We start from the raw sequence: 27334 nt of genomic DNA, 5'->3' as shown, positions 1-27334 counted from the left end.
AATAAATTATTAGGTTTTAATTGGATTGAAACTCGTAGATCTTTTGAGATTCATTGAACTTTTCAATGCCATGTTTAAATCTCGATTGTGCCCTCTAAAGTTTGTGACTGGGGTGTCGAGGATCACAAACAAGGTACGAATAACCATGCAAATTAACTTGGTACCCTTAATCCTTATCACCTGATCGATGTGCCGGTTACCCACACGCGCTCCACCGATCTATGATAAACATTAAGTCACCATTTGCCACTCTTACTAGTCCATGTTAGTGTGCCGGTTACCCACACACGCTCCACCAACGACTTGGTAAGGTACAAAGTGTAATTTCATGGGTTAGCACAAATTTCACATTTTCCTAAAGTAACTAATATTGTGAATTTATAAAAGGTTTAGTTACTTTATATTTATCATTATACTTTTAATGAGAATTATAGTCCTTGTCTTACCCGTTCGGCTAACGACCCTCCACCAGTCAAGGACGCGGTGAGTGAGAGTGGACACCCATTAAGCTGCCATTTTATAGGCAACAACCTTATACCCCTTTATAGACCGGCTTCGTGAATGAGGCCTACTAACGGTAAAACTGATTTGATCTTATATATATATATATATAACTTATAGTAATATAAAGTATAAAGGTTAAATTTTAACTTTTAAAACTCTAGGGTTTGGAATTAAAGTGTGTGTGAGACTTTACAAATTCCAAGACTTGAGGGCAAGTTTTGAAACTATTCAATACTTTTCATTTCTATAACTTATGAGTTTTAATGGTTTTAAAGAAAAGACTTTTGGAATTCCATAACTTGAGGACAAGTTATGGAGTCCATTAATTGGCATTTAGATCAATAATTACACTAATAAACAATTTGCAAATAATTCTTAGGATCTACTAAAATTCATAAGCAAGAACATTCATATCAACAATTTCAAGAATCATATAAAGACATATAAAACTTGAAATTTTGATAATAACCATTGAAAATGGATTAGCATAATCATTACCACATCAAAAACATGTTTTATAAGTCCAAAACAGTTTAGGGTAATGATTATAGTCCACTTCCAGCAGTAAAACTAGAAAAACTGCACATAGTGCCTCCTACTCGTCGAGTGCAAGAACCTACTCGACGAGTAGGATGAATTAACACATGGACTCGTCGAGTCCCCCCATGGACTTGGCGAGTTCACTGAACAGTGAACAATTTTTCAACTTTTTCAAGCATTTTGCATCAAGTATAATGAAAACAAGCCTATGACATACCTCACCAGCTCCAACCGACATAAAAGTAAAAGCTAAAAGGAGGCGACCATACCGAAGAGGTGTCGGCGATGCACATGATCCTTGCTTCCTTCGAACCAACTAAGGATGAACATTTGGACCGGTAGACTGGACTGGACCGGTGAACCGGACCGGACCGTTTTTTGGACCCCCGGGCCGGTTCTCGGTTCTAAGATTTCTCGCCGGTCCGGTCCGGTTTTTTTCCCGGTCCAGTCCGGTTTTTACCGGGTTTAAAACCGGTTGGACATGATTAAGATTTTTGTGACGTTTTTTAAACACACATAACTCATTCGTTTTAAGTCGGATTGACCTACGGTTTTTTCTAACATTTAGTTTATAGTTTGTAGATGAATTTAGACTATAATATTGTTTATTTTGGTATTATATTTACCGTGTTACAATCCTTCAAAGTAGAGCTATCAAAGCTGAAAAAATTCAGCTTTTCAGCAATATTTTGTAAGCTATGACGTTTTTTAAACACCCATAACTCATTCATTTTAAGTCAGATCGGCCTCTGATTTTTTCCAACATTTAGTTTACACTTTTTAGATGAGTTTAGACTATAATTTTGTTTATTTTGGTATTATATTCACTGAGTTACAATCCTTCAAAGTAGAGCTATCAAAGTTGAAAAAATTCAGCTTTTTAGCAAGATTTTATAATATGTGACGTTTTTTAAACACCCATAACTCATTCGTTTTAAGTCGGATTGACCTACGGTTTTTTCCAACATTTAGTTTACAATTTGTAGATGAATTTAGACTAAAATTTTGTTTATTTTGGTATTATATTCACTGAGTTGCAATCCTTCAATGTAGAGCTATCAAAGCTGAAATAATTCAGCTTTTTAGTATTATTTTATACTATAATTCTGAGTCCGTGTTTAGCACTTGTGGTAGAGTTGTAAGTGAGTATCAAACTAGTTTATCAACATTGATAGTTGAAGCTTTGTTATGCACCCAAGATTAGGTGATAAAGTTTACAAATCCGATAGTTGATGACATTTTGAACGATGATGATATAGCTTTGGGTAAAAAAATTACAATCTTTATTCTTTTTTTATACAATTATTACTTTTTATTAAATACTAACAATATTTTCATTTGTGTTTATTTAGAGATTGCACAAGCTTTAAATATGTTACATATGGATGACAATGATATGAGAAAGATTCAATGGAAGATTAGATTATGAGTTTATGAAATTTATTAGTTTGATTGATTTTAAAGTTTAAACTATCATTTTTGTTGTTACGGTAATACTTTTGTATGTTTGTCTTAAAATTGTTTAACTTTTGTTGGTGAACTTGATTTATATGTTAGTTGCTTTTATTTGGAAAATTAATTTTTGCAAATTGCAAGTTATAATATTATACATCAATGTAGATTAGTTAGGCGTGAAAAGGAAACATATTAATTTTGCAAGTTATAATATTATACATCAATGTAGATTACTTATTATACTCTAAGCAATTAAAGTTGTACCGGTCCAAACGGGTCCAAAAACCGGAAAACCTGGACCTGGACCCGGACACGGACACGACTCATCCGGTCCAGTCCATGGTCCACAAAATTCTCCATAACCGGTCCAGTCCAAGAGCCGGTCCGATCCGGTTCGGTCCGGGCCGGTCTAAATGCTCACCCCTAGAACCAACTGCCGCCTCTTCATCCCCTTGATTCAACCACCCACCTCTCTTGCCTTCACACACTATGTCGGAACCAGGAGAGAAGCAATCAAGAGCTGCTTGATTGTTAAATGTCGATGTTTTCTGTCTAGGGTTTTAAAGCGGTAAATGTAAACGATTTTGCCTAAATTAAAGGGTTTATGTATTGAATAATTAATTACCAAAATTAATTAAAAGCTAAGATTACAATTTTACCCCTATCTAGGTTTTTAAAATGATTGGTCCACATTTATGCATACAATAACACAATAATTACTTTAAACACCTGGACCTCTCTCTCTCTTTGTGTATATATATATATATATATATATATATATATATATATATATATATATATATATATATATATATATATAATAAAAAACTTTTTTGTCGTATGTCACACTCTCATTGATTTGGCCACATGTCATTTTGTGGTTATTTTTAATTAATTTTTTTCCACATCGCATTTTGTGATTTTTTTTCAATTTATTAATTTCCACATAATATTTAAATGTAGTATTTACAATAAATATAATAATAAATGCATATCAATTTCATTAATTGACTTTCTTCTAATTTCAAATTTTATAAATTAAAGTTTCATTAGTTTCCTTTGTTTATTTATCTTAATTATTTGTTTAATTTAAAAAAAACAAACAATTTAATTTTAATAATTCAGTATTTTTCTATTTTTTTTTTTGTAAATTCAAACTTCTTAAATGTTTAAAATTTCATATTTTTTTTTTTAAAATTATCTTACACCTAGTATGTATATATATATATATATATATATATATATATATATATATATATATATATATATATATATATATATATATGAATGAGTTCTATGGAAAACAAATAACTATGACAACATCTATCGGAACCAATAATCAAATGACACGTGTCCATTTCTTTCTTCACAAGTAATGTATTGTGGAAGTTATTGTAGAAGTGATGTGTTGTCATGTTTTCATTGGTTCAAATATGTGTTGCCCTAATAATTCATTTTCTATATAATTCTTCCCTATATATATATATATATATATATATATATATATATATATATATATATATATATATATATATAAAAAAGAACAATCCATAAAATTAAGAAATTTGCTGGACACCAAATAATCACCAAATGAGCTGCGTTGAAAACGATTCACTTATGAGTTGCAACTTGTAACCGCAGGATAGGGGCGCCGGCCAGCCAGCCAGCCACCGTATACCGGTAGATTGACGACGGGTTGATCGTGGATCAGGTAACGGCGCCATCAAATCACACTCCCGACACACAGTAGAAGTGTAACAACGATGTAGAGAGAGAAAGTGAGGACCACAACTACCCACACCCAATCAACAACCAGCATTCAAACGGAATCCCTGCCATCACCAACGTCCTCATCATCACCTCCACTCTCCCCTATCTCTCTCTAAAACTAAAAAAAAAAAAAAACAGAAGAATCACAGAAGATATTATTCTCCATTCGAATAACTAACTATATAACATGTGTGCGTGCGTATAAATAGTCGAGTATATATACAAGGAACTGCAGCAAAGAAGTTGGCGATTGACATTGCTTCGGTAGGAATGAGGACCAAAGCTTCGGTGGTTGCAGAGAAGAGGAGAAAGGTCGGTAATGGAGAACCGAAGTCACCGTTCAGTCAAATTACGACGGAGAAGGAGACCGAGACAGGCACTTCCGCCGGCGATCACAATGTAGTGTCTTGTTTCTCAGTTAATGGATCAACAGAAGAATTGGAATTCGCAGATCTGAAGGTATGCGTATGAATGATAATTGTTCAACTTTTTTTATACTCTCTGATTCCTTCTGTGTGAATGTCATAATTTGATTTTTTTCGGTTTCGAATTAGCAGGATGAATTTGAAACAATTGCGAGTTGTAATTTGGACACAAGAGCAAGGTTTGTTAATGGCTGTAATCTCATTCTTCTCATAGTTTCTTCAAATTTAAGAAGATGAAGTTTTATGATCCAGCGTCGTTACATTTTCACCATTCCTTTAAAACCAAATCGAAACTCATCGATGTTCATTTCAGCAAACCGAGCACCGAATCCAAACCACCGGAGATGCTCAAATCAAAGCCGTCGTCAACAACAACCAATTGTCGCCGCCGTACAGTGCCAACGGCTGAGCTCGAAGAATTTTTCACCGCCGCGGAGAAAGACCTCCATAAACGCTTCAAAGACAAGTGAGTTCTCGTTCTTCATTTTCATCAAATTTAAGAACTAAAATTTCAAAACACAAAACAAAAACTGAGATTCGATCATACCCCATAAACTTTCAGGTACAATTTCGACATTGTAAACGAGACGCCATCAGAAGGTCGATTCGAGTGGGTTCAACTGAAGCCATGAAGATGATAAGATGACGATTGATAATTATTACATGAAATTAATTCGTAACAAATTTAAGGTAGAATTAATTAATGTGCAGTTTTTTTATTATTATTAAGAGTCTGAACTCTGAATTTCTGTACGGAAAAGCCATTGAAAGACAAAATGAGGAAGAAGAGTAGTACGTACATTGACATTGTTGTACCTTTAACTGCAATTCCTTCTGCTTCTGATCATATGAACAAAAAAATTATCACATCACTGATTACAAGCTAGGTTCTTTTTCATCTCATCTTGTTTAATTTCGATATTTAACTTGTGGTTTTAGAGTCGAATGTTAGAAATTAATCATGGTAGTCGCCGGAGTTGGTACCGGCGGTGAGATAACCGGAGTTTGGGGTCGGAATGGGGGAAAGACAAATGCAAATTACACCGACGGCTACGGACACGTGTGAAAAAACATTCTATTGGGATGAGCATTGATGGAAAACAATGATTGTATGGATGTCATTAGCTCATATATTGAGAGAATATCTTTTTTTTTTTTGTGTATATAAAATTGGTTATTTGGTTTTGAGTAAAGTTGATTTTTGTTATTTTTGTTGTTTCTATTTGAGTTTTTTTGTATTAAATTAAATTATAGAGTGAAAATTACATGAGTCGTTTTATAGTTTGCCATAACATGTATGTCTTCTTTTTCCATTCCAAAACATCTACATGAGTCGTTTTATAGTTTGCCATAACATGTATGTCTTCTTTTACCAAATTTATATGTCACAAATATAAAAAAAATTATAACACTTTTTTTATAATTAAAACTGTAAATAAGTTAATTAAATGTCACCTCATCCTTAAAATCTGAAATGTGATGTATGTCTCACGTTACTCATCTATGTTAAAGAACCTTAATGAGTAATGACAAGCATCAAGGGGCGGATGCTTTAAAGAGCCATCGGGAGCCGTGGCTCCCCTGTTTTTCTAAATACTAATACCTATATTATGTATATGTGTGTATGGTTTTATTTTTGCCCAAACTTTTTGGCCTCCTTGTTCGTTATAACACAAGTGTAGATGAATAAATAATTGAAAAAAAACTAGAAAATTAGTTCTTATTTAATTATTTATCATATAATTGATAGATTAGGAAAGTAAATGAGTAATCAAACAAAAATCCTGAATTTTATTGAAAAAATCAAAATAAATCATAAGAAAAATTAGGATAACCACTGGACTAGAAAAGTAAAACACTAAAATTCAAAAACGATTCAATTTATCAAACACTAAAGGATCATCAGTGTTGGTGGAAAAAAAATTTGTTCACCGAAAAATGCTTCCTCTGTCGGAGCGTTCACGTCTTCGTCTCTCCGTTCGCCTGTTATTCTGACTAATATCTGTTACCGGTGCTTCCTCTCCGATGGGCAATAGATTTGTACTGACCTCTCTGTTCACCGATTGCTATTATGATCAACAACATTCGTGAACAGTACTTCCGACAGCCGACGAACTTGTGGCCTCCGTGGCTTTGTGATCTGTGACTCTGTTCTCCAACTTCCCATACTTTTGTTGTTGAACCTGGTAAGTTTCAAGTCTCTTTTTTAGGCCTGACAATCGTGTCGTGTTCGGGTTGGCGTGTCGCGGGTTGGCGGGTTGGCGTGTCAAAATATGTCAACCCAAACACAATCCATTTAAATATACAGGTCACGGGTTGGCGGGTTTGGAACATAAACTCATATATGACCCACCAACCCATTTATTTAAACGGGTTCACAAGTTGGCGGGTTTGTGGGTCAGATTTGGGTTCATGGGTCCGAATTTTACATATTTAAGTCTTAAACATCCAAATGAAAATTAAAAACATTCATAGAAACATGTTACAAACTTAGTCTTATAGGTTACGACTTATGACATTAGACCATTCACCACGAGTCATAATGTCAAAACAGTCAAATGGTCTATGAATAAATGATATATTTTTGTAATCCTTATTAAATATTAATACTTGATACATAAATACATTTAAAAATAAAATATTTTTTTTATTAAGAATATAAACAGGTTGGCGGGTCAACCCGTTTATTTTTTGAGAAACTCATATATGACCCGTTTAATAAACGGGTTGGAGGGTTAGCGGGTTGACGGGTTGAAAAACTCAACCCAAACTCATTTATTTCGTGTCGTGTCGCGGGTCGTGCCACGTGTCGTATCAAGAATTGTCAGCCCTACTCTTTTTCTTTTATTAGGAGAGTAAGATTATCTTGTTGAAAGACCGTAACAAATTAATGCTTTTACCTTGTTATTTACTGTTTTCAATTTACCACTCGTATCATTCTTTACGATTACAAAAATAGTCTAATGTAGTAGGTTTGATGAGAATCACGATAATCTAATAACTAGAATAGCTTTATTAACTATAAATGTACATGATAACTATTAACTTCTTTTATGTTTATTAAACTAAAATTAAACTTTAAATTTATTAACTATCTCTTAAATGTAATTATATTTTTTATAAAATAGTTTTAGTAAAATCAAATTAATATAGTTGTTTGTCAAAATGCAATTTTGAATTTTGGTAAAATCAAAATAATCTTAGGTTTCTTTATTTAGATTTTTTCTATCCCTAATAAATTTAAACCAAATTAAACTAGTTTATATATTTTGAAATTTTAATTAATTAACAAAAAGAAAATGAAACAGTTGTTTTGTGTATATATGTGCATATAAATAAGAGTTCTAATAAAATATTTAGTTTAGTTTGTTCATTGATAAAAACAGACTTAACAAAAATTATCCGTTTATGCAATAATAAATTGTTAACAAAATAAGTTCGGTACGTAGGTTAGTAAAAAAATTATAACAAATTGAAAGAAAAATAGAAAAGTTTATAATGTATTGTTATTTAGCCAATGTTTTCTCTCTGCATTATATTATAATGTAAAATATTATAATGTAAAATTTTACTTAAACTTTGGGTTTTAAATATATGGTTACTAATCACTTAATGATTAGGGTTTAACCAATGTTAGTGATTAGGATTTAGGTCCAAACCCTTTAGGGTTTAATTATTAGGTTTTAGGTATTCTTTATATATTTTTATATAATTGTCTTTTGAGAAACAATCAATCTATTATATAACATGATATGAAAGCCCTAGGTTAAAACGCTACTAGTGACAACAACCCACAACCACCGCCTTCAACCCCAGACGACCTTCTCTAATAGTCGTCAGAGATGCCTTAATTATGTTCCATATTTTTTATTTTTTCTCTTTTCCACCTAAATAATAAAACAACCACTGACACCAAACTAGAGCTCTTTCATCAATTTCTTCCACTGCCTTGTCTACTTCTACCTCCTCCGACCCTTGCCTCTGAGCCTTCTGGCTCCTCCTCGGCTGACCATTTCTTCAAATCTCTTTTCAAATTCAGCCCCTTTTGATGTTGTTGTTGCCTCCTTCCGATGACACCTTCTCCATCGGGCAGCCTCTGATTTGTAGTTGTTTTTTTTCTCTATCAACATTGCAGTTGCCGATATCGTCAGGGTTGGCTCGGTCTGTCGCAACTCGAGCCCTCTTTCTTTCTCAATGCCTTTCTCCGGACTCCTTTTCCGTTGGTTGCATGATCATAGACGTTTCCGCAAGACTTTTCTTTTTCTACAACGGAATCACCTATGGATGTCGCATCTTCTCTCTTCTTCTCCGATGAGCAGTCGTTGTTAGCTGCCATTGTTAGAGCTCTACCAGCGCCGATGCTGTCACACCCCCAAACCAGATGGTGGAAACGTCCGAGGGCTCGCGTGACTTAAATTGAGTATCATCACAATGAATATACATGAATCATAACATAAACATCACCATGGATCAATACATTAGAACTGACATTGTTCACCTCGAGTGCATTGTTTTAACATTACAAATCCATAGCACAAATTGTTTTATAGTTTTCAAAAGCATAATTCCCTAACATACTTGGTATTACTCTTTAGCTTACCTGTTACCTGAGATTACAAGTTATTTTGAAAACGGTCAACATATGGAATGTTGGTGAGTTCATAAGTAGGTGTGATATGAAAATGTTTTGTGTAGTTTGTAAGAAAACAACCCAGAAAATCCGATATTTTCTGAAAAAGACAATTGTTTATATAAAAGTGTGAAGATCCATAAATATACGCATGATGATTTCAAAACGTGTATAAATGAAAAGCTTTGTATTGAAAGTACCGGTGAAAAATGTTGATCTCCCCCGGAAAACCCGATATTTTCTGATAACAAAATATCATATAACTGTTCGAATTGTTATTCCATCATAACGAATGATTTTGATTTGCCTTGATTACTCAAATAGTATTGGATTTATTTATGTGAGTCGTTATAACCATGCATGATGATGACTAGTTCTTCTGTCTTGGCATTCTGGTGAACGCCGGAATTGATCTTAAGATTTTGTCACCCTAGACTGGTTGAGTCTAACTGTAGCGAACAGCTGAGGTGTGGGGGAGTCACCCCCGTATAGATCTATATACAAACTCCCGCTCTCCCTCCAAGAGACTTTGATTATAACTACAGACTACGACCGACACTCGTTGGTGTCGCGCGTTATTACTCACTTAATCCCAAATGAATTGATTACTATTGATTATTGACCTGTATTTGTTTACTTGAATTGATGGTAGGCCTAATAAACGAGGAAAAGATGATTACAAGGTCCTATTAATCCCCCGTATTATTTATGGCTAGTGGGTATACGAAGGGCACGATGATCGGTTTCACATTTGATTTATTTGGACCTTACTAGCAATGCTAATGGGCCACTAAGGCCCAATAGCACTTAAAAGTCATTGAGGGTCCCTTAAACATGTAATTGGGTCACAAGAGGCCCAATAACATTGATTTTTATCGTTGGGCTCAAAAGTTATGTTAATGGGTCACGAAGGCCCAATAAGCATGATTTGAGACTTTCAAGCCCAAGGATTTGAATGTTTACTTGTTTTAGGTATAGTATAGTTGTTGGAAAGTTTGATTGAGTGATTGTTAAATTCGTATCGGCACGAGGCCGGTCGGTTGTTTATAACGGTATTTGGAATTTCACGTATTTTCATCTTTCTATTTTTATGAGTTGTAGTTTGGTATTTTTGACCTCAAATATCTTAGTAATAAAATAATTGGTTCAAAATATAGGTTTGACCTTTTTAGCCCTTCTTTAATAAAAATGACAATTTTAGTCCCTTATATAAAAAAAAAGACATTTTAGGCCCTTAAACCATTTTCTTGACATTTTTAACCCCTAGACTTGTTTAAATGATGCTTTTGGTTCAAAATTTACTCTTTGGCAGTTTCATCCCCTCCAGTAAAGAGTTTTTTCAGTTTAAGCCCAAACTTTTCGCAATTTTTACAATTTTGGCCCAAACTCCAAAAAGTTTACATTTGTGATCCTTGTTTGGAAAATACATCATTTTAACCCCTGAAATAGTTTTATTTACCCTTTTACCCCCTTTTTTGAGAAGTTTACCATTTCAACCCCTTGAAAATTGTATTTTTCGCAATTTTTTAGTTAATGGGCCGAAAATCCCAAAATTTGGCCCATTAAGCCATAAATTTTATTTCTAACCTTTAAAAGAGTATGATGTTCATAAAAACACTTATTTTTACTTTTTGACTCTTTCAATCCATGAGAAAACCGTGAATAGCAATTTTTCAACCCAACTTTTGTTTGTTTGACAAATATAGCCCAAAAATGAGTTTTATGTTGCAATATGTATATTTTAATCTTAGAGGGTAATTTTTCTTGACTTGTTTTAGTGTAGTATATTTTAGATCATGTTTATTTTCCTCTTAGAGCCATAGATCTCAAAATTTCTATTCTTTTTGTTACACATTTACCACATAAACACAAGAAATCACACATGACATACACATACACATAGATCTACACATTTTACTTGTATTCTCCCCCATAAAACATATGAAAACCGAAAATAAAGGGGTATGAACTCACCTTTGCTTGTTGGTCATTGTTTTGAAGAAGAAATGGAAGAAAGTGAGGTGATTTTTGGCCCTAGCAACACCTTGATGATGATCTCGAACTTGAGGTGATTCTAAGAGTATGATTACCACAAATGTTTAAGAGAAGGGATCTAACCATGAGAAAAGAGTTATAAAATCCTTAGATATGTATAACTTACCAAGAAGTGATGATATTCTCTTAAATCCTCTTGATGCACAAGCAAAACTTCAAGATTTTGGAGTGGGAAGGATGAGAATATTTGAGAGAGTTTGGAAGAAGTTTTTGATGTTGTGTGTATGTGTGGTTTGGCTCTCGGCCGATCATAAGAAGAGAGGGGGGGAGAAGAGAGAGAGAGAGAGAGAGAGTTGCATGGATGTATGGGATTGAGTATTGTTTAGTGATTAGTTTGCATGGATTACCTCCATGTATTAGTGAGGTGGCATGGCTTGGATAATTAGCCATTTTCCTTTTTTTTGTTTTCTTCTTGGGTCGCGAAAGAGAAAAGAAGGAAAGATTTTGGGCTCTTTTGCTCTTAAGTCCATATTAGGGGCCCACTTTGATGATTTTTGGCCCAATTGATGTTTGAAGGTGATTCACGGCCCAATATAACTCAAAGAATGAGTTTTATGACTCATTAGGTTAATTAGATTTGTTATGGTCCATTAGGGTATTTTATTTCATTCTAGGCCCATTATGGCCCAAAATGTTAAAATAAATGAAAGTGGGTCCAATTAGGGCCCATTTAACGGTCCTAAGCCCAAAATAGTCAAATTGGAAGCTTATTGGTCCATTAGGCCCAATAAGGAAATCCTAGTCCATAATGGACTTAAACTGGAATTTCTAGGGTTTCCAATTCTTTGTTGACTATTTGAAGTGCTTGTATAGAGTATTTGATGAAAATTTTGTTGTTATTGAATAAGCATCATACATGCTTTCACATTTTTGGTTCACAAATGTTATCATTGTTTAATGTTTACAAAACATCAAAATTCTTAGTTGTGACAGATGCCACTATCTTCATCTAGTTTTTATGTTTTCTTCTTTTGTTTATTTTTCCAGTTTAATCGTCTCCACTGCGTCAAACTACGGAGGGATGTTAGTGATTAGGGTTTAGGCCAAAGCCCTTTATGGTTTAGCCATTAGGCTTTATGTATTCTTTATATATTGGTATGTAATTGTATTTTGAGAATCAATCAATCTATTATCTAACAAATAGATAAGGAACAAATAGATTTCCATGATTTCTATTTAGCTCTTCATATATGTTTCAGCGGATTGATGCACGTCTTGTTGTTAACTGCGAATGGATGATTAACAATGTGATATTTTGTACTGTTATTTAGGTGTGCTGGATATATCGGAACAAGTTGTTGTTTAGTCACAAAAGTATCATAAACAATTATTATTTGAAAGTATTGATTCTTATTCTTAGAATGGATATGTCTAGAAATGCAAAGGCTACCGAAAATTAGTATCCGTGGATGCAACATCCAATAACATCTTAATCTATGTGTATTTTTGTGCTAGTGTGTAGCTAGCTTTCATTTCTATTATATATATGGCTGTCGTTCAAATAAGTATAAAAATCATCCAAGTTATGTGAAAATTGAATATAATTATTGTTGAATTTAGTAGATTAATTGATTCAATTTGTTGCCACATAACATGTGCAATTTGTAGAAAGAGAACACTTTCTGCTATGTTCTTATGAAGATAATTAAGAAGCCAACCGAAGGCCATTCGATTTAACTAATACCATCCTTGATACATCGGTGAATCTAACATGTGGTGGAGGAATCAAACCATCAACAAAAACAAGTTTTTCTTGGTGGATAATGAAATGATCATCATCATTCCTAAAGCTTCTCCACGAAAAAAGTCATCAAAGACATTTGAAACGATAACTATTCTTGGATTGTTAGATAAAGATAAAATGGATTAGACATTCATGTAAACCTTAAGAGTAAATTACAAGAATGGCCCCTATGGTTTAGGGTAATTTGCACGTTTGGTCCCTAACTTATTTTTTTAACTCGGAAGGTCCCTACTATTTATTTATGTTACGCGTTTGGTCCCTGTCTTACCTAAAAAGACTATTTTACCCTCAATTTTTTTTTTAATTTATTTAAATAAACACACCCCCAACCTCACCCTCTCATATTACCTTACATACCCCACTATTTTTTCCTATTTAAATAATAGTATTTTTAGGTAAGGCAAGGACCAAATGTGTAACAAAAACAAACAATAGGGACCAAGTGCGTAACAAAAATAAATAGGGATCTTCCGAGTTAAAAAAATAAGTTAGGAACAAAACGCGCAAATTACCCAAAACCATAGGACCATTCGTGTAATTTACTCAAACCTTAATTAAGCTTTCATTTCCATATTAAAGAATGATAAACCTAATTTATATCAGAGAAATCAAATATACTTTTAACTTTTGTTTTACTCATCTTTCTATTCACTAGATAAAAACTATTGTACTATTATTATTATTTTTTAGTTATTTATTTATTTTTTGACATATGAACGATTTATTTAATTTTTTGTAAAAGCAATTAACTAAAAATATATTTCTTAGATAAAATGACCAACGTTTTCAATTTGAGGTCCCCTTAATCCCTTCGATCAATTTCATCGCTACTTTCCCGCAATCTCTTCTCTTACTTGTTCTTCCCTAAAACCCTCTAAGTTATGGCAGCTCCGGTGGCCGAAGCATCCAATTTCCCCCTACAAAATTCCGATCTCCACCTGCATAAAAGCATTTATGATTCTGACGAAGACGATTTCACTATCTCCCAATTGGCTGAATCTAAAACCTCTCTCCCTACCACTCCGCCTCCTCCCTCCTCAACTTCTTTATTGGTCTCTCCCTTTTCTCTTTCCTTATCCATACTTGCAACTATACGTATGTCATTTTCAATGCATTTGCGGAAACATCGGTTGATTAATGTTAGATCTGGTTGTGGTTCTGTTAGGGCAAGCGAAGAAAGTTTAAGCCGGTGAGATATGGCGTTTCTACAGGTGAAATCAATGCGGAAAAGATACATCCAAAACCTAATATCGTAAGTTTTATTTTATTTCATAGAAAACGATACGTTTTGTTATCGAAATCATGCTTTTCAATTGCACAATTAATGTGGATTTTGTTACCAAATTGATTACTCGGAATTATCAATTCGTAGTGTTAGCTATCCATCTTCACAAAACCTTTTAGAATCCGGTCAATTCCGTTCATCTTTCCTTTATTGGGGTTTAGGGTTTAACGTTACATTCAAAATTTCTTTTTTTGACCTTTTCCATGTTTCCTGTATATCTCTTCTGTTCAATCCACATAAATGGAGCTTACAGATCATTAATTTCATCAACAGGTAATCACCGATCCTTCCAGTAATTGTTTGAGGTAAGTTCTGCTTCATTTCTACACTGTTCTTCTCTAAATGAAATAATCTTCAAAGTAATAGTGTTTATTTCACATACAGCTCCTCAAAATGCTCTAAATCTCCTGTTGAAATCACTCCTGCCATGATTCTAGCTGAAGAGATTCAGTCAACCCTAGGAAGCGAACATCCCAGCTGTATAAAATTGATGGCGAAGGCACATGTTGGTTCTGGTTATTGGATGGTAAATCTACTGTCTTTTCAACTTTTTGATTCAGTCTTTACTTTTATCCATGAAAATTTTCATCATCTGTTCATCTGATCATCTCTCCTGAATGCAGAGCTTTCCACAGCCATTCAGCAAGCTGTTTTTACCAAAAACAGACAGTGATATGATCATTGAAGATGAAAAGAAGAAGCTACATCATATCAAATTCATCGCTCACAAGAATGGACTTAGTGCAGGGTGGAAAAAGTTTGCAAATAGAAATAATTTGCTTGAAGGGGACGTTTTAATCTTCCAGTTAATCGAACAATTTAAATTCAAGGTGACATCTTTCTCTTTTTATTTCCATGGTTTAATTTTTGTTCTCGATAAACATGAAATCTTCAAATTCATGAAATCAGAAAAAGAAGAAACAAAACCTAACTTCAATTTCTAATTTGTAGGTTTATATAATCAGAGCGAATGATAGCCTTTTGGAGTTGAAGGCGCAAACAGAAAACACAATTCCAGGTCTGTTTCTGTAAATTTCATTTATAGTCCCTGAGTTTACCCGATTTTTTCAATTTTGGTCCCATGAGATTTTCTCTCGCAGTTTTGGTTCGTTTTATTTAACATTTTTTTAATTTTTAACAAAATAGAAACGGATACAACAACAAAGAAAATCAAGCGTCAGAGATCACCAACTCCATTAAACGAAAGTGAGTCGGAAGTTCTAGAAGGTTCTAGAACCTCAAAACCAAACCTTCCATCCACCTTCCAAGGTTTCCAAATCATGGTCAAAGGTCAATGCATTGACTCAGAGCTTCCGGAAGATGTAAAAATGAGCTACTACAATCTATGTAACAGCCGTAAAGAGTTGCTTCATGATTGTCTTCCGGAAGATTTGTATGACAAGTTGGTAGTTGGGATGATCGGTGAAACTGTAAAAATTGCGAATAAAATCAAGAAGTGCAAGGTCACGGTAACTAAGGAGGAATTCGGTGTATGGGATAATTCCTTGAAATCGTTTGAATTTTTGGGGATGAAAGTTGGATTTTTACGCGAGAGAATATGTAGACTTTCAAGATTTGTGTTGGAAGCAGAAAGTAGGTTTGATTTTGAAAAGTATAATGAAGCGAAGATTGAAAAGAAAAGAATTGAAGATGAGATTGTGGGGTTGAAGGAGAGATGTGGAGAGTTGGATGTGATTGTGGGTGGTTTAAAAGAGAAGGTTGGGAGGCATGAGGTGAAGTTTCAAGAAGAGGTTAATGCACCATGGTAGAAAGTGGAGATGGTTTTGAATTTTGATAACTTGTTTATTCTTTGCATTAATATTTGTTTAACCAATTTGGGTCAAAGTGTATGTGTAATTGGTGGATTGTTTCTCTATGCCTACAACTTCAAAATTTTCGTTTTTTTATACATTTGACAAACATTACTCAATTGAAGGGGAGCTAGAGACGATAATTTGATGTGGCAATTCAAACAAGTCACAACTTTTAAGATGCTTTAGAATATAGTTTGTCTTTAGAGGGGATAGAAGAAAAAAACATTTTAAGTCTGATCATGAATCCGATAGAAATAATTCATTCACTTGGATTTCAAGCCACTTCTTCAAGTTTGAAACCGTTTTGAGGTAATGTCAATTCTCAAGTTTTTATCGATTGTAACGAGCTATTTGTAAGGTGTGATTTAAGGCGATAATTTTGTATATAATTAATATTTTTATATGTAGTTTTGTATTACTATTCATTTTTATACACATACATGACTTCAAGCGACATCCTATTAAAATTTGACGACAAGAACAAACCTTGTGATATATTGCTTAAAAAAATATATAATTCTTTTAAGGCTAAACTGCAAAAAAAAAAAAATAATAATAATAAAAAATAAAAAATAAAAAAAATAAAATAAAATAAAAATGGACGTGTGGTATGTATTTCTTTAGAAAAAATGTTCAACCCCTTCAAAATTTGGATGGATGAATTTTGTTTGAGGTTTTGGTCTCTATTTAAATTAAAAAGATTTCATATAACGAGTGCGTGTGTGTATATATGTATATATATATATATATATATATATATATATATATATATATATATATATATATATATATATATATATATATATATATATATTAGATTATAGCCCGTGGTTATAAAAATAATTAAAATTTTATAGTAAAACATATAATTATTGATCAATTATTTTCAATAAATTATTAGTTAAACATGATTTTGTAGGATTTTTAATATAAAATACAATTAATTGTCGGCAATCATAAACTGAAACTTATTCAAGACGAATTTAAATGTCACCTAAAAATCATGAATAAAATAAATAGTTATCTAACTTATTATTAACATCAATACTTTTTAAAAAATAAAAAATGATGAGAAAATGACAAATATCATTTTTATAAAGTATTTAAAAGAAAATATAAATTATAAGAAAATGACAAGTCACACTGATAATTATTCTTTTATTAATATATAGTAAGATAAGATAAGATAAGATATTAAAATATAAAAATATTTGAATAATTTAAAAAGAGAAAAGCTTAAATTTCGTTAAGGGGCCTAAATAAAAATTTAGACAATTGTTGCGGAGAAAAATGATCCACCTCTTAGGTCAAGCAGAGAAAATGTAAGTCCTTTTTTTTTTTTACTTCAAAAATTTCTTTTTCGAATCTACCTTTTCAATCATTGATTTCATCAGTAGGTAGAGGTAGCTATCGATCGTTCCAACATCAATAGTGTAAGGTCAGTTTGAGCTAAAGAGATTCAATCATGCCTAGGAATCAAGCTTCCCACTTGTATACTATCGATTTCGAAAGCACTATCACATACTAGTAATTATTAATTGCTAGATCTACTGTTTGTTCAACTTTTTGATTTGGTATTTATCTTTGAAACAATTTTATAAACAATCTGTTCATGTCTCCTGAATGCAGAACTTTCCAAAGGATTTCTGCAAGTCGTTACCAAATAAATACAATAAGATGACGATTGTAGATGAAAATGGGGATCTACATGATCTCAATACATTGCTGGTAGCAGTCAAAAACTTAGTAAAGGGTGGAAAGAGTTTGCAACTAAACATAACTTGCTTGAAGGGGAATTTTAAGTCTTCTAGTTAACTAAAAAGACATAATTGAAGGTGACATATTTCTCATTTTTAATTCTGTCGTTTTGTTTTTTATAATGGATTTAACATGAACCAAACTTAAAAGATTTATATATAGAGATGCATAGGAGGATATAGTTAGTTGAAAAAGACTAATATTTTAATTTATATATAGGTATTTTAAGTTATATATAGGTATTTCGCAAACATCATTTATCCACTATCACTTAATGAGAAAAATAAGAAACAAATCCTAACTTATGTTTCTAATTTGTAAGTTATATAATTAAGACAAATGATATGAACTATGGTTGTCAAAATCACGATCTTGATCGTAGGATCGACAGTCCTAAGTAAGAAAAACGATCCAGACCGTAAATGAATCATATATGGGATAGGATCGCATGTAGGATCGTAGGATCGAGATCTGATCCGATCTTACCTTCCCTTATTTATTTTATTTTATATTATTATTTTTTTTTGCAAATAAATTTTTGTTTACCACTTTATGTCATATACCCTTTATAAATTATCATTTATCATTTTGTGTTGTGACATATGACTAGTATTTTGAAATAACTTTTAAATGAAAAATTGAATGTTTGATATATTTTTTATGATTAAAAATTATAAATTAAAATTATATTTTATTTTGTGGGATCTTAGGATCCCGATCCCAATCTTGCAAACCCAATAACGATCCTACGTAGGATCCCGATCTTGACAACCTTGATTGCACCAAATTCTTTTGGAAACCTCATTATAGATCTATAGTCATTAGCAAGGAGTTTGTTTTATTCATCAATAAATATGCTTTAAGGAAAAGGATGTAAACAACTTATTCGAATGGAAAAAGACAACATGTAAACAAAAACAAAGAGAATAAAAGTTAAATCAACCAATCCCTTTTTATGAACTTCATTCTTTTGCTCCATAAATTTAACCTAATATGAACAACAACACCCGATTTCTGCTTCAATTCTTTTCTTTTCAATCTTGGCTTCGTTATACCTTTGCAAATCAAACCTAGTCATGTCAAAAATACAAAATAAATCAATATCAAAAATACAATCTCATCTTCAATTCTTTTCTTTTCAATCTTGGCTTCGTTATACCTTTACAAATCAAACCTAGCTTCCGATTCCAACACAAGTCTTGAAAGTCCATGTATTCTATCACGTAAAAACCCAACTTTCATTCCCAAAATATCAAACGATTTCAAGGAATTATCCCATACACCAAATTCCTCCTTAGTTACTATGACCTTGCACTTCTTGATCTTGTTTGCAATATTTACAGTTTCACCAATCATCCCATGTAACATCCATAAATTTTACGCCAAATTTAAACTTTTCAATCATAAATAAAAACCAAATCGCATTGTTTACAAATGTTTTCAAATCATTATCCATCAGAGTGTCCCAAAAATCATAACATAAGGATGAGGAGCGGTACGGTCACGCTTTCGCCTTTCCATGATCTCCTGAAGTACCTGAAACAATAAATTGAAAACTGTAAGCCCGAGGGCTTAGTGAGCTACCCCCAAAATACCAATACCACACTGACAATACCATATCAGTAATAATCAATCAATCAACATGCATATTGGGCCATCAGCCTGATTGGACCGCCCTACAGGGCCTACAGTCTATCTGGATCTATCTTGAGCCTTCGGCATGACTGGTCCGCCACGTAGGCCTACAGTCTCCCAGACCGCTCATAGGGTGTGTTGGCCTACAGCACAAAGCAGGACCGCCTCAACCCAACCAACAAGCAAATATTATGTGCGCATAACTATCATATACTGGCATATATAAACATTAAGCATATCTATCACTAGTCATTAATCATAGAATTCTCTCGTAGCTAGAGTACCAACCTAGCAGGTCACTAACATACCAATCCCTACGGATCATAAGAGCATAGCATACTGTCTACCCTGATTCCGATCTAACAGATCATAACCACATATAGCATACCATAACAATAACAACTATAGGGCCGACCTTGGTGCTGTAGACCCTATCGATATAGTGAAGATAACTCACCTCGCAGATGTCGACTCGGAAGGTAAGCTCCAACTCTCGGATCACTTGACACAGGCTCCACCACCTATGGCACAGTATGCTCGTAAGTCCTTAACCTTATAAAGTACTCCATAACCCACTAGTCAACCCCTGATCAAAGTCAAAGTCCTCAGTCAAGGTCAACAGTCCATGTTGACCTCGAATCGCCGAGTACCCTCGGCTACTTGCCGAGTTTCTTGAAGCACACTCCAACTCGCCGAGTCATTAGGGTGACTCGTCGAGTTCCTTCGATTCTCGATCAAACTTTACGGCCACCCGTCGAGTTCCCTCCTTGCAACTCGATGGATACACACGCATACATATCCAGGAGAAAACTCATCCGACTCGCCGAGTTGTTCTTCAACTCGTCGAGTCTATGGCAATCATCATCAGACTCACCGAGTTGTTCTTCCAACTCGTCGAGTTCACGGCCATCTTCATTTGACTCGCCGAGTCAACCTTTCGACTCGTCGAGTCCATTTAATCCTTTTTCCATACAGACTTATTTTGAGCCATGCAGCGGCTCCAACTTACATATCCAAGCTTCTAGGGCATGCTTATCACGTAAAGTTGCAAACTTTACGTGCGTGCGTGGCTTTAAAGGCTCTAAATGTCAAATCTAAGCTCTTAATGGGGTTTCATGCCCAATAGAGACCTCAATCACAACCAAAACTTTAACTTTATGCTTCTAGAATCCAAAGAAGGTCCAAATCTGAAGTTACAACTTCAGATCTAGCCCATAGCCCATCATACCAACTTGATATTCCAAGAAAACCCTAAAACTCAACCAAATAGAGGAGATCTATAAGGAAAAAGACGGTTTAGATACCTCTGGAAGATGATATCTAAGATAAATGTTGATTTCCCCACTCAAAATGCTCCAATCTCATCCTCCTCCTCCTCCTCTAAGTCTCCCCCTTCCAAATATCCTCCTTTTAAGCTTCAACACACACACACAAGGCACACACACATGAATAAGGGCTCTCAAGGACTCTTTAGAATTGTAAAGAGGTCCAAGGGAGGCTAAGGTCCCTTTAAATAGAGGTACAAACCCCGAGATTTAGGGTTTCATCTGCCAGCTCCTACTCGCCGAGTCCTAATATGGACTCGTCGAGTAGGTCACTTAACACGCGATCCCACCCCGTTGCTACTCGACTAGTAGGGCAACCTACTCGTCGAGTAGAGCTTAACCCAATACATCTTATTTAAAACAATACCTGAGAATCGGGCCGTTACAACTCTCCCCCACTTGAACTAGACTTCGCCCCCGAAGTCCGCTGGAATAAACAATGTCGGGTAATGCTCGCACATCTCCGCCTCCGGCTCCCATGTCCACTCGGATCCCCTCCGATGTTCCCACTGTACCTTTACCAAAGGTATTTCCTTGTTCCGCATAATCTTCTTCTTCTTTTCCAAAATAGCCACAAGCCTCTCCACATAGTTCAGGCGCTCATCGACCTAAATGTCATCCAACGATACCACTGCCTCCTGGTCCATAATGCATTTTCGCAATTTGCGAAACATGAAACATGCTGTGAATCCAGCTGAGCTCCTCCGAATGCTCGAGCCTATAAGCCACCCTGCCAACCCTGGCAACAATCCTGAATGGCCCAATGTAACGGGGACCCAATTTTCCCCTCTTCCTGAAGCGGATCACACCCTTCCAGGGTGAGACCTTCAGGAGGACCATGTCACACACCTGAAATTCCAGCTCAGATCGGCACCGATCGGCATAACTTTTCTAACGACTCTGAGCAGTCTGCAGTTGCTGTCTAATCTGCTGTATCCTCTTGGTAGTTTGCAAAACTATCTCTGTCCGACCCATTACCCTGTGCCCAACCTCGCCCCAGCAGACTGGGGTCCTACACTTCCGCCCATATAACAACTCGAAAGACGAGGGGCCAATACTGAAATGATAGCTGTTGTTGTAGGCGAACTCTGCAAGCGGTAGGTGGGAATCCCAACTCCCACCGAAATCAATGACGCACACCATCAACATATCCTCGAGGGTCTGAATGGTCCGCTCACTCTGCCCATCAGTCTATGGATGGAACACTGTGCTAAAATGTAGTCTCATGCCCAGTTCCTCGTGGAACTTCTGCCAAAAACGAGAAGTAAATCTAACATCCTGATCGGAAACAATGGAAACTAGGACCCCATGGCGAGAGACAATCTCGCGGACGTACAGGTCGGCCAACTTCTCTGCCGAAGAACTCTCCCGTATGGCTAGGAAATGGGCACTCTTGGTCAATCGATCCACGATGACCCATATAGCATCGAACCCCTTTGCCGTCTTCGGCAACTTCGTGATGAAATCCATCACGATCTGTTCCCATTTCCACATGGGAATCTCCAAAGGCTGCAGCTTATCGTGCGACCTCTGATGTTCGGCCTTGACCATCCTACAGGTCAAGCACCTCTCAACAAACCAAGCGATATCTTGCTTCATACCAGGCCACCAATAACTCGAACTCAAATCACGGTACATCTTGGTGGCTCCTGGGTGAATAGAAAACCGAGACTTATGAGCCTCCTCCATCACTGTCTGCCGGACCCCTCCGGACATCGGAACCTAAAGCCGACCGTAACGGGTCAACAATCCGCGGCTATCCTGAACAAACCGGGCGCTTTCGCCCTTAATCCTTTCCAACTTCCAGTTCTCCGGCCTCATACCCTCAATCTGAGCATCCCTGACCAATCCCACCAGCGGGGAATCCACCGTTATCCTCATACACTTGGTTGGGGTAGAGGACCCAGCTGACTTGCGGCTCAGAGCATCCGCAACCACGTTTGCTTTACCAGGATGGTAAAGGATCTCACAATCATAGTCCTTGACCACATCCAACCACTTGTGCTGCCTCATGTTCAGGTGCGGCTGATCCATGATATGTCTTAAACTCTTGTGATCCGTGTATATAGTACAACAGACCCCATGCAGATAGTGCCTCCAAATCTTGAGAGCGAAGACCACCGCTCCCAACTCAAGATCGTGCGTGGGGTATCTCGTCTCGTGCGGCTTCAACTGCCTCGATGTATAAGCTATCACTCGTCCCCTCTGCATGAGGATTGCCCCCAAACCTGTGATGGACTCATCACAAAATACCACAAAATCCTCAACTCCCTCGGGGAGTGTCAACACCGGCATCTCGCATAAACATTGCCGCAGGGTCTCAAATGCCCTCTGCTGCTCAGGGCCCCACCGGAAATCCACCCCCTTCCTCGTCAGACGAGTGAGAGGTACGCCAATCTTGGAGAAATCACGAATGAATCTCCAATAATACCCTGCTAAACCCAAGAAACTCCTGATGTCTGAGGAAGATTTCAGAGTCTCCCACTGCATAACTGCCTCCACCTTGGCCAGATCGACCAAAATCCCCTCCTAGTTAACGAGATGTCCGAGGAACTGGACCTCTCGCAACCAAAACTCACACTTCGAGAACTTGGCATACAACCGTTCTCGTCGCAGAACCTCCAACAGCTCCCTGAGATGCTCCTCATGCTGCTCTCGGGTCTTGGAATACACCAAGATATCATCTATAAACACAATGGCTGAGCGATCAGGCATCGGTCTGCAGAATCGGTTCATCAGATCCATGAACACCGCCGGCGTGTTGGTGAGCCCAAACGGCATCACTACGAACTCGTAATGACCATAACGAGTCCGAAACGCAGTCTTCTCCACGTCTTCCTCTCTCACCCTTACCTGGTGATATCCTGATCTCAAGTCAATCTTGGAAAACCAAGATGCACCCTGCAGCTGATCAAAAAGATCTTCTATCCTCGGGAGCGGATAACGGTTCTTCACCGTTAACTTGTTCAGCTCTCTATAGTCAATGCAAATCCTGTGCGAACCATCCTTCTTCCTGACGAAAAGGATCGGTGCTCCCCAGGGTGAACTACTTGGACGAATGAACTGCTTACCTAGCAGCTCCTGCAACTGAGATGATCGCTCCTGCATCTCAGGCGGTGCCAAACGGTATAGCGCCTTGGCGATAGGGGCCGCGCCTGGCACTAGGTCAATCCTGAACTCAACCTGTCTCTCCAGAGGAATTCTGGGTAACTCCTTCGGAAACACATCAGTAAACTCCCTCACCACCGGGACCTCATAAACTGAGAGCTGCTCTCTAACCCACGTATCTACCACATACGCCAAATAACCAGCACACCCGTGCTGAATATACTGTTGAGCCCTGGCTGCTGAACAAAACCCTGATCCCAACCTGGTGCCCTTACCATATACTACAAGTTCTCCCCCACTTGGGGTTCGAACCACCACCCGCTGTCCCTCACAGTCGATCATGGCGCCAAAACGGATAAGCCAATCCATCCCTACAATCACGCATACATCCCCCATGGGGATAGGAATCAAATCTATTAGGAAGGACACCCCGAAAATCTCTAACTCGCATCCCCGGTAGACCGAAGAAGCAGAAACCCCGTGCTCGTTGGCAATCGAAACTCGCAACGGACACTCAAGACCGTCTATCGGCACACTGAACCCTCTAGAGAAAGTCTGAGATACAAACGATCGACTCTCCCCCGAGTCAAATAATACCAAAGCGGGCAAATAATTCACTAAAAACGTACCAACAACCACATCCGACGCTGAATTGGCCTCCTCGGCCGTGAGCTGGAAGGCGCGACCCTGAGCCTTCGGAGGCTCCACCTTGACTGGCCTCCCATCTCCAATCCTCACAGTAGCTGGTGCGAAACCCTGCGTCGTCTTGGCGGCGAGCTGCGGACAGTTGGTCTTCACATGACCAACCTGATGACACTGGTAACAAATCCTCATATCTGCTGCATGGGCGGATTGACGGCAGTCCCTGGTATAATGCCTCTCCTTGCCACATTTGTGGTACCCAAATCCTACTCGACAAACCCCCGAATGAGCCTTGCCATAATTTCCACAAGTGCGGATCTGATGGCCCCCAGACCGTGTATCAACGGTCTTAGACCGCTTAGGCGCTGGTTGAGACTGTGCTGGTGCCTGACGCTGCTCCTTCAGCTGCAACTCTATCTCTAACTCACGCATCCTCGCGGCTTCCTGAAGGTCCAGGAGGGTATCACAACGTTGTGTAGCCACAAACTGTCGTATATCCATCTTGAGCATACTCAGATAACAAGTCATCTGAGACTGCTCTAACGCAAACTCTGGGCAAAACATATCCTTCTTAGTGAACATCCGGGTGATCTCCATCACAGACTCCCCATCCCGTCTCAATGTCAAAAACTCCTAAGCAAGCCGCTCCCGTTCCACACGCGGAACGTAGCGGGTGCAAAACATATCCCGGAACTGCTCCCAAGTAATAGCAGCCCGCTGATCATCAGAATACGAAACTGTCATCAATCTCCACCAGTCCTTTTCCCCGAGCCTAAGCAGGTTCAGAGCACACCTGATCTTCTGGTCAGCAGGACATGAGCACGTGAAGAAACAGCCCTCCACGTCAGACAACCCCGCAGAGCCCTGATTGCATCCTGTGTACCATAAAATGTCAGGGGCTTTGTATTATCGAAGTCCCGGTACTGGAAAGCCCTGCCGGCTCCTCCTGCAACCCCTTCCGCAGTTACAGCCAAAGTGGCTGCAACGGCAGCTGTCTCTGCTAGAGCTACATATCGCTCATCAAAGTACTCAAACATCGCGGTCTTAATCGACCCAAACATCTCTGGCAACTGCACTCGGAACGCAGCAACAATCTCGTCGTGCATGATCTCCCGGATCCTGGCATCCAACTCCTCGGTCCCTATATGTACCACGGGCTCAGGTGCTATAAACACCTCCAACCCTCCGTCTCCCGACCCCGATCATGATCCTGATCCTGATCCGGATCCAGAAACAACACGTCTCGTCACCACCATACTGAAATATATATAAAAACATCAAATAAATAACATAATGTCGGGAGACCTAAACCCACAAACCCTAGGGGTTGTGATTTCCTTGCTACGCGTATGGGTCCTGTGCTTTCAGTAGTACGGGCCCATACTACCTTCCACACCTACCCATATTTGTCTCAAGTATCACCACAACGCCCTAACGATATCATCCACATAGAAAATGCGCTCGACCCTCTCTTCTAGGGGAATACCAACTATCTCGCGTCTAGTCTCACCACTTATCATGACTCGCACATCCATGAAGCTTCCATCATCCCCTGCAGCGCCAGTGCATGCTAGCTGCACATAACACTGGACCCAATAGAATTTCGAATATCCAATCCTACCCGAAGGCCGAATCAACATTCTCAGGCTATAAGGTCTTTATTATGCACATTCATGATGCCTTCACTAAACATCTACAGTTATGATGTCAATTCCACGTACAAGAAACCCTAGGCTAATAGGTATCATGTAATCAGGCAAATCTACCATTCGATTCCTGAAGATCCCTAGCCTAGCACTAGCATGTAGTTCTAACATATCAGAATATTAAATAACTGCATGGTATTTTGGGGTTTACTTACAGGCTCCGGCTGATCGTACCCTCTGCATCCTCCATCCTTTATTTTGAAAACCATTTTAAAAACTTACTTTCCGAAAATCTCCTTGATTTGAGACTGGATTCACACGAGTGTTCCTCCAATTCACTCAAACCAAGGCTCTGATACCAACTTGTAACATCCATAAATTTTACGCCAAATTTAAACTTTTCAATCATAAATAAAAACCAAATCGCATTGTTTACAAATGTTTTCAAATAATTATCCATCAGAGTGTCCCAAAAATCATAACATAAGGATGAGGAGCGGTACGATCACGCCTTCGCCTTTCCATGATCTCCTGAAGTACCTGAAACAATAAACTGAAAACTGTAAGCCTGAGGGCTTGGTGAGCTACCCCCAAAATACCAATACCACACTGACAATACCATATCAGTAATAATCAATCAATCAACATGCATACTGGGCCATCGGCCTGACTGGATCGCCCTACAGGGCCTACAGTCTTTCTGGATTTATCCCGACCCTTCGGCATGACTGGTCCGCCACGTAGGCCTACAGTTTCCCCGGACCGCTCATAGGGTGTGTTGGCCTACAGCACAAAGCAGGACCGCCTCAACCCAACCAACAAGCAAATATTATGTGCGCATAACTATCATATACTGGCATATATAAACATCAAGCATATCTATCACTGGTCATTAATCATAGAATTCTCTCGTAGCTAGAGTACCAACCTAGCAGGTCACTAACATACCAATCCTTACGGATCATAAGAGCATAACATATTGTCTACCCTGATTCCGA

At 37.2% G+C, this 27334-nt stretch overlaps 2 protein-coding genes across 4 annotated transcripts; both read left to right on the top strand.

Annotated features, from left to right (window-relative positions):
- Positions 1–4079: 4079 nt before the first annotated feature.
- LOC145093227 (cyclin-dependent kinase inhibitor 4-like) lies at positions 4080–5964 on the top strand. 3 transcript variants are annotated; one of them, XR_013702790.1, is made up of 5 exons: positions 4080–4728; positions 4824–4873; positions 5008–5160; positions 5257–5384; positions 5634–5964. XR_013702790.1 is itself a non-coding variant. In XM_079031299.1 (4 exons), exons 1-4 carry the CDS (start codon positions 4540–4542, stop codon positions 5324–5326), a joined length of 462 nt encoding a protein of 153 aa, XP_078887425.1. In that variant the 5' UTR covers positions 4080–4539; the 3' UTR covers positions 5327–5592. The 3 variants fall into 3 exon arrangements, 2 of the variants coding, with proteins under 2 accessions (XP_078887425.1, XP_078887426.1); XM_079031299.1 differs by lacking the exon at positions 5634–5964 and having other exon boundaries at positions 5257–5592; XM_079031300.1 differs by lacking the exon at positions 5634–5964 and having other exon boundaries at positions 4085–4728; positions 4827–4873; positions 5257–5592.
- Positions 5965–13907: 7943 nt separating this feature from the next.
- LOC145093225 (B3 domain-containing protein Os01g0234100-like) lies at positions 13908–16338 on the top strand. The gene is made up of 7 exons (XM_079031298.1): positions 13908–14175; positions 14289–14375; positions 14682–14713; positions 14793–14934; positions 15032–15238; positions 15360–15426; positions 15555–16338. The coding sequence occupies exons 1-7, from the start codon at positions 14005–14007 to the stop codon at positions 16175–16177; spliced, it is 1329 nt and encodes a 442-aa protein (XP_078887424.1). The 5' UTR covers positions 13908–14004; the 3' UTR covers positions 16178–16338.
- Positions 16339–27334: the final 10996 nt, after the last annotated feature.

This window comes from Lactuca serriola, chromosome 3 (assembly GCF_051521515.1).
Source record: "Lactuca serriola cultivar US96UC23 chromosome 3, Lser_US96UC23_V15, whole genome shotgun sequence".
In the NCBI taxonomy this organism is placed as follows: Eukaryota; Viridiplantae; Streptophyta; class Magnoliopsida; order Asterales; family Asteraceae; genus Lactuca; species Lactuca serriola.
Note: the sequence above shows the minus strand (reverse complement) of the source record. Positions and strands in the feature narration are given on the sequence as shown.